General features: G+C 42.5%; 1 protein-coding gene across 2 annotated transcripts in view; it reads right to left on the minus strand.

Annotated features, from left to right (window-relative positions):
- Positions 1-344: 344 nt before the first annotated feature.
- The window catches only part of LOC311248474 (lateral signaling target protein 2 homolog), a gene marked incomplete at its 3' end in the record, with an annotated part of 47,820 nt that continues 34,668 nt past the window's right edge, over positions 345-13,496 (minus strand). For both annotated transcript variants that reach the window (XM_084339350.1, XM_084339349.1), the window contains exons 9-13: positions 8,834-8,997; positions 4,162-4,272; positions 959-1,063; positions 655-758; positions 345-476 (exon numbers count right to left, since the gene is read on the minus strand). In XM_084339350.1, the coding sequence (XP_084195476.1) occupies positions 345-476; positions 655-758; positions 959-1,063; positions 4,162-4,272; positions 8,834-8,997 (616 nt within the window). The remainder of the gene's footprint in view (positions 477-654; positions 759-958; positions 1,064-4,161; positions 4,273-8,833; positions 8,998-13,496) is intronic.

The raw sequence follows: 13,496 nt of genomic DNA on the forward strand, positions 1-13,496 counted from the left end.
CCTCTGCCTCTGCAGACAGATTAGGTGTTTATGAAGAATTTGTGAGAGACGTAAAAAACTAAACAAATTAGACCCTTTGGTTCCCTTTCAGGCAGCAGCATCTCCAAAACAGAAAAAATTGTCTAATCGTGGTCCGTGTGCCTCTGCATTCAGTCTCTCTGCTCTCCCTCGTCCATGACGGCCTTGTGCCCGAGCCTTGCTTCAGCAGGGCGATGAGGACGATCACTGTGCTTTCGCAGAGCAGCTGGGGGGGGGTGGCATCGGATCAATCCCTTGCATATGGTCATCGCTCGTGTCAAGGCGTGTCGTGAGCGTGTGCGTGCGTTTATCTGGCTCCGTTGGAGTCAGATGCCGGTCTTGTCGCTGTAGAAGGGTGTGACGTGGAACATGTAGCAGTGGGTGCAGACTCGGACCGGCTTCACCTGGCCGTAGCGGGGAAGCGGAGCGGAGTGGGCGGAGCAGCGAGAGCAGAAGATCTGAAATGGAAGACAAGGACAGACACTTGTTTGATTCATACGTGTCTATATATTTATCTATCCATCTACACACTCATATGGTGATCGTAATCCATCATGTATCAGAAATCTATTTGATGTTCTATTGATAGTTATTCAAATGAGTCACGGCATGAGTGGGTTTTGGTCTCAGTGTTACCTTTCCACAGCTCCTACAGTGATGCTTCCTGCGGATGACTGTGAAGGGAGCCTTGCAGGCGATGCAGGAGTTACAGGCCTCGTCAGGGACCCAGTCTGGGGGGTCTGCGTCACGGAGAGAGAGAGCAGGAGGCGAGAGTCAATAGTCTTTCCTTGATCACAACTGTTGCTTCTAGTGTTGGCATTTTAAACAGAGTATGTATGCGTGTGTCTGTATGCATGTGCATGTTAAGTGTATGTGTGTGTGTGTGTCTGTATGCATGTTAGGTGTGTGTGCGTGTCTAGAGGGTGGCGGAGTTGCTGACCTTCGAATTGGCCCTCCCGGGCTTTGGCTGCCAATTCCGAGGAAGAGATGGTCTCCTGACAGAGGGCGCAGTCCTCCAGCACGGCACTGCGCAGACCCGGAACCGCTGCACACCACCGAAGAAGAAAGGCAGAAAGCAATATTACATGGGAGCATCAGTATACCTACCATGTACCCAGAATCAACTACGACAAAGACACTTTAAAAAGGCCCTGTTGAACTCTGTCAACCTACAACCGGATTTGTTTGCATAAATGATTTGTTGTTTTTAGCTGCAACCAGCAGCTCTATAGGTCACTCTGTCGGTCTGTCAAATGTCCCCACCCTCTAGTGGTCACAGGTTTAGTCCTAGGAGACTGAAATTGGGCAAGGTGGTCAAGTGTGTGTGTGTGGTTCATGCCTACTACTACCATACTGTCTTTATACCTGTATCACTGTACATATTATACTACAACTCTGTACATACATCAGATTAGCACTACACTCCGTAGTAGTACTAATTATTTCGTGGCTGTGCCTTTTATTTATATATAAATTATGTATTTATTATCATTAAACCTTTATTTAACTAGATGAGTCACATTAAGATCACAAGATCTATTTTTCGAGGGAAAACAACATGAAAGCAAACATTGAAAACACATAATATATTATAGCAAAACACAGAAATAGCACAGAATCATATGCCTACAAAGACAGACAAGATGAAATAGAATCTAGCTAAAGGAAGCAATTACAAATTACAATTGAATCTGCCTCCAAACCCTTCAATACATTTTTTATGTCCTAATAGGAATCGGCTCATCTAGCTGTAAATCGGTCTGCAAGTGGTTCCAGGCTGCAAGGGCAGCGAGCATAAAGGCCCGTTTGCCAGAGGCGGTCATGTTCAACAGATCACCATAGTCAAGCAAGGCAGGGGTGTACAGTGCGACATATATCTCGCACGTGCTACAGCAACAGCTGTCTGTGCGATGGATGGATTTACTTCAGTAGCACTGGTGCGATAGGGATTCGGTTCATATAGATACTCTTATTTTGAAAATCCTGTAGCGGGTCTCATTTCTGCCCACGCGCAGCTCCAGCTAGGCTCCGAAAGCTAGCAACGTTCAGGTGCATATGATACTCTTATTTTGAAAAAACTCTTGTGACAACTCGACGAGTCGTATCCGCCCTATCCGTGCCACTGCTTCTGCAAGCAGAGCAGCGCGTTGGTCGGTTGGTGCACGTTAACACAGCAGTGCGCCTACACGTCCCGAAATAAGTCCGTGGTGTTTTTTCTTTCTCGCAACGGGTCAAATGCATCTACATGCTTTGCACCGTCGCCATTCCTTTATGCGCACATCGCCCGAAATTAACGTTTATGTACCATTACAATCACTACAACGTTAGCAAGCTAACAAGCTAATCCTGATCACAGGCAGAGCCAGCAGACACAGTGTGGAAAGGGAAATGGGGGGGCACTCTCTCCCCTTCCCTGTGTGTGTGTGCGTGCGTGCGTTTGGAAAGACGATGAAGTCACTAGTCAAGACTCAGGACAGGAGTATATTATAGTAAACTGAGGATGGATAGATAATGATGATATTCAAATACAAGTTTCGAGAGGAGTGGAAGTTTGAAGACAGACTAGACTACAATATGATGCGGGGGTGGTGAGTTGAAACAGTGTGTGTGAATGAATGAAAACTTTATTTAACAGATTGCAGAATGGGTACAGTACGGCTCAATACACACAATTGTTAAGGGGATGCAGACCAGAGAAAGACGTTTGTCTTGTTTACATCAGGGTCCCCCATTGTGTGTGTGTGTGTGTGTCCCAACCGACCCCACTTCTATGTTTCAATAAATTATTTGCATTTAAAACTATTAACACTGACTCATTCCTTCAGTCCACTCAAAATTATGCTAATATTCCTTATGTTGTTTATGATATTAATTTAAAATAGCATATGAGAGTATCATAGTAATAATAACACATGGCGATATACTAAATGACAGCCAAACATGGCACTGCAACTAAATAACACAAATACAATAGGCACATTTGTGACTGTTACAAATATAACACGTTTTATACTTGTGCTACAAGATTTTGGCCTGTGCTACAAAACTATCAACCTCTGTAGCACCAGTGCTATGTGCAAAAAAAGTTAACGTACAGCCCTGAAGCAAGGGAAGGAATGGAGCCTCAACCAATTATTTCCTGGCAACAAAGAAAAAACAGGATTTGTTTCTAAAACTGTTTCTTTACCAAGTTTTCAATGTGAAGTTTATAGTGTCAGGAAGAGAGGTTAATGTCTTCCTGGCATTAGAAAACAACATCAGTTTAGTTTTTGTAGCATTCAATACAAGTTTCAGATCATACAGCAACTCTACAACAAAGGCAAACTGCAAATACTCAAGAGATTAAGCAAGAGGCACCACAGCAGTATTATAGTATCATTGGCATAAAAGCTTTATTGTGCGTTAGAAACATTTTGGCCCAGGTTGTTTACATAGATGATGGTAAACAAAAGTGAACCCAGAACAGAGCCTTGGGGGACCCCTGCCATAACATATAGTACATTGGAAGAAGTGCCATTGACCTGTATAAAGGCGGAATACAATGGTTATGCAGAACCTTTACATTGTTTGCAAAATTTGTTTTGTTAGTGCATCATGTTAAGTCAAATAATTACGGTACGTTCCAAAATTTACCACCATTGCGTGTTCACACTATTGGGAAAAGTTAGATTAGTTTGATCCGTTTTCAGGCATGCCTATTTCCCCATTCAGCTACAGAATATTTCCTTCCTCATTCCCCTACATGGACATTTAATATTACGCTTATGAATCTCCAAGTGACCTAAAACGAAGAGATAATGACTATTTCTGGGCAACGATGGTCTTCAATGTGATTTATATCCATGTGGTTTGTTCTACATTCAGAGTTTATGAACAAACACCATCTACCGGTAATCAATGTTTATTCGCCGAATATCATTGAATCAAGTTTTCGCCAAAAGGGACATGGCGTGACCAAAACAGAGGTGTGGTGATCAACATTCAGTGCGATTGACATATTGCCGGTCTTATGTATTGGCTAAAATAGACTGTGGTTTTACATAGTAGCTTTTGAGGATATAAAAAGGAACATACCTGTATCGTGAGTTGTGATTGGCTCATTTTTCATCAACAAGTCAAACACCTTAAACTCCCGTTCCCTACCTTTCTTTTGCTTGTCGTTGTCTCCCTCCTTGGTCGCCATGACTTCAAACAGCGTCTTGAGGATGCTGCGGAGGTCACTGGCGTAGTTGGTCTGGAGCTGGTCAGCAACACCTGCATGTCACAACAACACATCATCATCATCCTCCTCCTGCTCCTTTATTTATGCCTCAGAAAAGCAACTGAGGGCGGGCCCTCGTTTTCAATGCAGCAGAGATGACATGAGGCAGAAAAATACAGTGAAACATACGAGGATGAGTAAACAGATAACAGGGGAAATCACTTAAAATAGAAGATAAAAGACTGTAGTTAAAAACAAAACAGTTAACAACAGAACAAACAAGGGCGGCTACGTGGCGTAGTGGGCAAGGCGCTCGCCACGAATGCGGAGACGCTGGGCTCGACTGTTCGAGCCCAGCGCTCCACATTGCTTTCAGTTTAGCTGGTCGTTCATACTAATACACATTGGCCGTATTAGGGGGTGGGAAACTGATGGGTGGGGATCGGGCGTTGTGGACAGCGACTCCTACAGGTCGGTTGGTGTGCGCCTGCGCAGTAGAATCAGGAAGTGTCGGGGGCAGCATGAGCCTCCCACGCGTTACTCCTCGCCACTGAGAGATCGAGCTGCGCAGGTGAAAAGATGCGACTGCTGTTACCTCAAGTACCGGAGGGGACTTGTGCTATGTATGACTTAGTCCACATTGCAGCCGGCTTGTGGGAGGCAAGAAACAGCGTTCGTGACAGGGGAGGGTTGAATTGGATGATACGAAATTGGGATGGGAGAAAATATAGAAAATGGGAGAAAAAGTGGATAAAAAAAACAACAACAGAACAAACAAGACACAAAAACAATACATTAAATAACATGTCAGAGAAACACTATACGTGGACCTATACGCTGCACTGCAGACTAACTACAATGAACAAATGAACACACAACGGATGATAGTTAAAAAAGAAATAAATTCCATACTTAGACAAGACAAAATGATTACTTTCATGGTTCCAGATCCAGCCATTTATTGGCAATGAAAATTTGCGCAAATGATAAATTTTCGGATATCCCTTCAACCAGGACACAACAAGGACTACTGACTCAAAAAAGATCAATGACACTTTTAGAGAATTTTATTCACAACTGTATAGCTCAGAGGTCAACTTTGATCATTCCAAATTTGAAAAGTTTATTGACAGGCTTAAAATAACTAAATTATCTGAGGAGGAGGCCGGGGAATTGGGGAGACCAATCACTCTTATAGAACTCAGAGAGACAATTGTTGAGATGCAGAGGGTCAAAGCACCAGGCTGGGATGGGATTACACCTGAATTATACATAGCATTCTGGGACCAGTTGGACCCATTGTTACTCGAGATGATTGAACAGAGGGATTCTCGAGAGATGTAAATATGGCTGTAATTTCTTTACTACTTAAAAAGGACAAGGACCCCAATGACTATGGCAGTTATAGGCCCCTGAGAATTGTTGCCAAAGTACTAGCCCGATGTCTACAGAGGTATATGACGGTGCTGGTACACTGATCAAACCGGATTTATTCTGGGACGCTTAGCCGCAGATAATCTCAGAGTATTATTACATGTAATTGACAACAGTAAGGACAATATAACTCCGTCCACGGTTCTGTCTTTAGATGCCATGAAGGCATTCGATAGACAAGAGTGGCCATATCTTTGGACGGTACTGGAGGCTATGGGACTTGGAAAGGAATTTATACATATGATTAAAGTGCTCTATGCCTCACCGTCAGCAATATATTCTCCACACTCTTCCCAGTCTCTAGATCTTCTAGGCAGGGTTGTCCTCTGAGCCTCGGACTATTCGCGCTTTCCCTCGAACAATTAGCCCAATTTATTAGGCAAACAGAAGAAATCGGCCCTATAATAATCAATGATACACCACACAAAATTGCTCTTTATGTGGATGACTTACTAATTTTTATGAAAGACCCGTCCCAATCAGGCACAAAGTTACTTAATATAATTATATAATAATAATATAATGATTTCGGTAAATTATCAGGCTTCAAAATTAACTGGCCCAAATCAGCTTGTTTACCTCATAATGAGTTGGCCAAAGCAGTGCAACTACTGGCTGACATCCCCATAGTTGAACACTTTAAGTACTTAGGCATAGAGATCCCCACACTTAATCAGACAACTAAATATAACTTCACAGGTACATATAATAAAATACACCAAGATCTAAATAGATGGTCGAGCCTTCCTAACTCATTACAGGCCCGAGCATCCATAATCAAAATGAACATACTACCTAGAATAAATGTTGTTAGCTCAATGCTCCCCCTGCCTCCTCCAATAGACCACTGGCGCAAGACACAAACTATGACATCTAAATTATTTGGAATAACAAACGCCCAAGAATCAAAAGAACTACCACTCAACGTAGGAAACAGGATGAGGGCTTGGCAATCCCCGATTTTAAGTTGTACTTCTGGTCCTTTTCGCTGAGACCCCTGTATTTTCGCTAAGATTGCTGTATCATGACGCTCCTTAGAAGCAGCAGCGGTCTCACCACAAAGATTACAGTATGTAGTATACTCCACTATTCCTATATCAAAATGCCAATTACGATATGGACCGATCATATCCCACGTAATTCAAACATGGCGTAACGTACAGCGGTCTTGTGCTGTCAAATGTCCACGGCACCTCGACTCTGTTAATATTCCTCAATGGGAGAGGAGAGGAGTGGAGTTCATACTCTGGGGATGATAAAAATGGCCTTCGAGCGTTTCAGGACCTAAGAGAGTTTTATGATCTCCCCGTCAAGTCATTCTTCCTCTACTTGCAACTAAGGTCCGCGCTGAAGGCTCATGGGGTGCCGTGGGCTCAAACATTACACCCACACCCTTTTGTCAAGCTTATCAGAGACGGAACAACCTCAAGAGGGTTTGTCTCAGATTTGTATACTCCTAATCAAATCCACATATAAAAACTAAGGCTGTCAAATATATCGCGTTAATATCGCGTTAACTCCCGATTCTATTAATGCCACTAATTTTTTTTAACTCAAGATTAACTAAAAAAAAATAAATAATTTTTTTTTTTTTTTTTACTAGACTTCACTCAGGTGTATTATTGATGCTCTCATTGATACTATGTTTGTTTCTGAAGTGTGTGTGTGTGTGTGTGTGTGTGTGTGTGTGTGATATAGAGAGAGAGGGGGGTGAGAGAGATGAGGAAGGGGCAAAAGAGAAAAAGACCTGGGAGAGTGTGTGTGTGAGGGAGAGAGGGGGGTGTGTGATTAATCAGCCCTTGTGTGTGTGAATGTAACAAGTTCCTAACGTTTTCTTTCCCCTATTATTTCATGCACACTTTATTCATTGTTTTAAATTATTATTTTCTTTTAAGTTATTTTGTGCATCACTCTGTTTTGAATTTGATGCAAATTAGCAATGCATGAGGGTCATCCTTTTGTGTTAAATGGCTGCACAAAGCAAGCATTTGTTGACTCGCATGTTGATAAGAGTATTAAAAATTGGAACTTGAAAAATATCTGTTTAAGGTAAAAAAAAGAATTTAAAAAAAAAATGCGATTAATTTGCGATTAATCGCGAGTTAACTATGGACAATCATGCGATTAATCGAGTTAAATATTTTAATCGTTTGACAGCACTAATAAAAACGTGTCATTGGATACAGTCTGGGGAGGGGACATCCCAGAATTAGACTGAGCAACCATAATCATCAGCAAATACATTTTAATTATATTCATAGGACGTATCTCCTACCTAGAAAGCTGTTTGCTATGGGACTGGTGACCGACTCTCGGTGCACTTTGTGCTCTCTGAGGGCCACTGGGACTTATATGCACATGTTTTGGGATTGCCCACCAGTAGCTAGTTTTTAGAAATCCATAACAACTAAACTTTCAAACATATGTAACCTAACAATTCCACTTACGGCACCAACACTACTTCTAAACGATATGGAAGGAAATGTCTAATGTATTTTGTGGTGTTTGTGATAATATAATTTGTTTTTATTTTTAGGTTCTGCATAATTATTTGTTGTTCCAAATGGTAAATGGCTGCTTTTTTATATAGCGCTTTTATCGCTTTACAATTTGTTACTCACATTTTACCCATTCACTCACACACAGACGGCAGAGGCAACCATGCAAGGTGCCAGCCTGCTCATCGGGAGCAATTAGGGGTTAAGTGTCTTGCTCGTGGAGCGGGAATCGAACCGGGAACCTCCGGATTGCCAGACGACTGCTCTACCTCTACCACTCGTTCTACAGTCATTATTGTTATTATTATTATTATTATTATTATTATTATTATTAAATTATTATTATTATTATTATTAAATTATTATTATTATTATTATTATTATTATCTGGTGTTGTTCTGTTTATTATTATTATTCTTGTATTATGTGGTGTCATGTTTTGTTTCATCCATGTAAAATTTTTTATAAAAAAGTGATAAAAAAAAAGTCAGACAAAGAACAGGGAGAGAGAGCGAGGGAAAGAGAACAAGAGAAAGAGGATGCAAGGTCTGCTAAACAATATTATAATGACCCTCAGTCTAATTAGTTTTCCTAAATATCCACGGTGCCATTGTTCACAATATGCTATGTAATAAAGTAGAATTATTTTTACTACAATAAAATAAAAAGTGGAAAGCTTTACCCGATATGCAAACAAAGAGGCGATGGATGAGGTCACTGCTGCTGGGGAAGCGGGATCGGATCTTGTTCCTGGCAGCCATCTTGGCAGCCTGCAGGGCCAGCTGGATCTCATGATGGTCCAGGTCTTCTGACGTCCCAGAGCTGGTGGTCAGACTGCTGACAGGGCTGGATAGAGAGGGGGAGATAGAGAAAGAGAAAGAAAGAGGGGAAGGACCGTCATGTCATGACCACACTCCATGTTCCAATCATGGTAGATTTCAATAATGAAGAGGAATATGGTGACTGCAGGATTACAAAGTGGAGATTAAAGATGAAAGGAAAAGGCCTGCAGCCGCAGTGAGGTCATCATCACCCAAACAAAATACTATGCTTCTCTGCTCAACAGTTCATCTCGGGCAACATGAGTAGCTCTACCAGACCAGATCCGAATCCAAGATGAAGTTCACTTGTGCGGCAGGGGAACTGAGAAGGGGGGGGGGGGGGGGGGGGGTGCGCCTGTGTCTGTTCAATAGACCCCATGTATTGGCCAGGTTTATTTTTGGCCTTGGTATTTTGCTCCCATCACCCCAATTTAGTAGTTATGCCAATTATCTGTCCTACTGTCAGTCTAGGGAGGGTGTAGACTACCACATGTCTCCTCTGATACACGTGGAGTCGCCAGTCACTTCTTTTCACCAGACAGCGAGGAGTTTCACAGGGAGAGCGTAACGTACAGAGGTTCACGCCATCTCCTCATCTCATCTGCTGAACAGAAGTCACTATTGAAATGACCAGGACTCAAACCCCACCAGCCTCCCATGAACACTGGCAATTGTGTTCTTAGGGATGACTGACCAAGCCAGAGGTACCGCTGCCAGGAATTTAATTGAACCCGGGTCTCTGCGGTGGTAGGAGAGACCTCTACACTACACAGCCGCTCCATATTGACAGTTCCACAGCGCAACACACATAGTAAGATAATCTGTTGAATTAGGTAGTTGGCTAGTAGTATCAATATGCATTCATAAAATTGCCTTGTTAGAACAAAGTCAATGACCAGAGTGGAAATTGATCCAAAAACAATACAAAGATGGAGCATCCAAAATGTGCCTCACTATTAGTGATGTATAGCAATCGCTCTCTACTCGTCGCCTGAGACTACCCAGCTGCTTGCTGATGCATGTTCCTCATTGTTCCTACTTCTATGCAGCGTATTGCAGTGTGAACAGGTATGTTTCGATGCAGTGTAAACAGGTATGTTTCGATGCAGCGTATTGCAGTGTAAACAGGTATGTTTCGATGCAGTGTGAACAGGTATGTTTCGATGCAGCGTATTGCAGTGTGAACAGGTATGTTTCGATGCAGTGTGAACAGGTATGTTTCGATGCAGCCTATTCAACAGGTATGTTTCGATGCAGTACAGGTATGTTTCGATGCAGTGTGAACAGGTATGTTTCGATGCAGCGTATTGCAGTGTGAACAGGTATGTTTCGATGCAGTGTAAACAGGTATGTTTCGATGCAGCGCATTGCAGTGTGAACAGGTATGTTTCGATGCAGCGTATTGCAGTGTGAACAGGTATGTTTCGATGCAGTGTGAACAGGTATGTTTCGATGCAGCGTATTGTAGTGTGAACAGGTATGTTTCGATTAGGGCTGCACGATTTTGGGAAATAATCTAATTGCGATTTTTCGGACAGATATTGCGATTGCGATTAAATTTGTGATTATAATTTAAAAAAAATGTAGCAGCCCCACAGAGGTTTATTGTAAAATGCGGCTTGCATCTGGCCTACGCGGTGGATCTTTTTGGGACACCAAGCCTGAAAATGTTTCTTTTTACCTGGGAATCGATACCGGTACCCAACGGTACCTTTTTTCCTGTACTTTACTCTCCCTCTCTGAAGTCTAAACTTCACAACACACAATCTAAAACCCCTTACCTCCCTCTCCCAAACCGATCTTTTATCTCAATGGGACTTCCTGGTTAACACTTTCAGAGCCCAAGCTTAATTTTTTATTTTTTTTTTATCTACTTTTTTCTCCCATTTTCTATTTTTCTCCCATCCCAATTTCGTATCATCCAATTCTACCCTCCCCTGTCTCGAACGCTGTTAGGCCATGCCTCCCACAAGCCGGCTGCAATGTGGACGAAGCCTTACATCACGTGTCCCCTCCGGTACTCAAGGAAGCAGCCGTCGCATCTTTTCACCTGCACAGCGCGATCTCTCAGCGGCGAGGGTCTGCGTGGGAGGGACACGCCGCCCCTGTCGCTTCCTGATTCTGCTGCGCAGGCGAACCAACTGACCTGTAGGAGTCGCTGTCTACAACGTCCGATCCCCACCCATCAGCTTTCCCACCCCTAACACTGCCAATTTGTGTTAGTATGAACGACCAGCCAAACTGATAGCAATGCGGAGAGCTGGGCTCGAACCCAGCGTCTCAGCATTGGTGGAGAGCGCCTTGCCCACTACACCACCTAGCCGCCCCCCAAGCTTAAAGGGGAACTATCTTATAAATGGCCTTTTTGAGTGTTTAGCATTGTTTCCTAGCTATGTGAACTTATATTAATATGATCTACCGTAATTCCTCTAATAGTAACCGGGTCTCAAATACAAGCCGGGTCTCTATTAATGGCCGGGTGCGCTCTTGAGCTAAGCAATTATAAGCCGGCCTCCTAATACAAGCCGGGTTACTAATATACTGAGCTGCATACTGAGCTAGTTACTTGATTTCACTTTGAAAACGTTGAAATGACCAGTGACCACCTGTAATTGCACTGTTTACTATTTCATACAGTACTTGGTTTCAATAAATGAACCCAGTACATTTTACTGGGTTCAAACTGACACAAAATGTTGATTTATTCATTATGATCCGTTTGAAAATTTGAAATATAGGCCTCCCTCTTATACAGGCCTCCTCCTAATACAAGCCTGGTACCCGCTACAGTTGAAACAAATACAAGCCGGGGTTACTATTAGAGGAATTACGGTATGTCTCAAAATTCTCATATTGGCGCATTCTTCCAATTCTCCTCTCACAATATTCACCCTCACTGAACTGAGTCGTTTGAAAATGTGCCTATATGTGATGTCATATAGTCACTGCTGCATGTTAATGTTGAGATAGACGACGACGCTCCGCAGTGGTTTAGGTGGCACCTGCAGCCCAGGCTCAAAACAGCTCGAAATCTTGAGGTAGAAAAATGCTGTTTTTGAGGACTTGATTAGAAATACAAAACAATGAATAAAAAATATATATATATTACAGAGGTGTTCCATAGACTCACAGGAATTGTGTAAAAGTGCCCAAATAGTGAAAGAAATAGTAAAATAGTTCCCCTTTAATCTTGATTTACCGGTTGAATGCCCACCATCCACTTCAATGTTAGCGTTAATAACGCCTAATCTATGTTTTAAATTATGGCTATGTGTCTAATCTGCCCGTCGCTTATCAATGACTCGTTTTCCAGTCAACATTGTCGAAGCGGATTGTTTTTTTATCGGTTCATTTTCGTTTTATAGCATTTTGAAAAGCCCTCGTTTTCAAGGAAAATAAAGAAATTCCATGATAAACACCCTGTACTGGAATATTCTAGAATACACAAAAACGTTGTAATTATTCGGCCTATTTATGAATCGTTTTCAAATAAACGCTAGATTATCGAAAGTATATGTGTATGTATGCACGCTGGGGCCGCAAGCTAAAAATTGATTCTCTGATTTCCTCAAAGCGATCGTGCACACACACACACACACACAGCAAACGCTGAGATCTCAGCGAATACAACTCTGATTATCCCAAGACTGGTAAAATAGATTCATTACCTCAGATCAGATGTTCTCTAAAAAGATCATTCCAATTCCTGATCGCCATTCCAAAAATCGATCACTACTGTCTACTACTATCGATTGGCAGTGATGTACCTGAATGCGTTCGTATTTTGGGCGAACTTGAACTGAACGTACTGTATATCCGCTAAATGAACGTAATTGAGAACGCGTTCATTCTCAGCCCTGTGTAACAGAGTTCAAAAGTGCGTTCATTCTCAGCACTCATAACGGCGTTCAAAGATGTGCCATATTTCATAATGCATTTCAGCCGAAAACTCAGTTAAAACACTGTAAACAGGCTTAAAAATTATGCGTAAAACCACCCGATCTGGCAACGCGCCTGTCACCCCCTGCTACGTCATCAGACTCCTCCTCACAACAAGCAGTGGAACAGAGAAATCTGCGCGCAGAAGCCGAGAGCTGCAGCAGCACTCGCTCAGTCAGAGTCAGACTCTACCTCTAGACGTCGGCGTATGTATTTAAAAGAGTTTACAATTCAAACTATTTGATAAACTTCTACTTTCAGCCCGGAAATGCATTCTGATAAACTGGATTAAGGATAAGCCTCCATTTTTACAAATGTGGTATAGAGAGATCTTCGGTGTGCTGCTACCCCATGAAAGACACTGTGCAATGCATAGAGGCAACAACGCTTCCTTTCAGGAGGTGTGGGCCCCACTATTAGACTATTTTCCTGCTGAAATGTATCGGATCCTTCTAAAGGCCCAGTGCCCCATTGTATGGACAGACCTAGGATAGGAAAAAATAAATATATGTATGTCTACATGTGAATGGGCTCGAGGCAAGTGCAATACTGTACAGTGCCCGTCTTGGTCTGCTTTCCTTTTTG

Source organism: Notolepis coatsorum (genome assembly GCF_963971535.1).
Source record: "Notolepis coatsorum genome assembly, contig: SCAFFOLD_676, whole genome shotgun sequence".
In the NCBI taxonomy this organism is placed as follows: Eukaryota; Metazoa; Chordata; class Actinopteri; order Aulopiformes; family Paralepididae; genus Notolepis; species Notolepis coatsorum.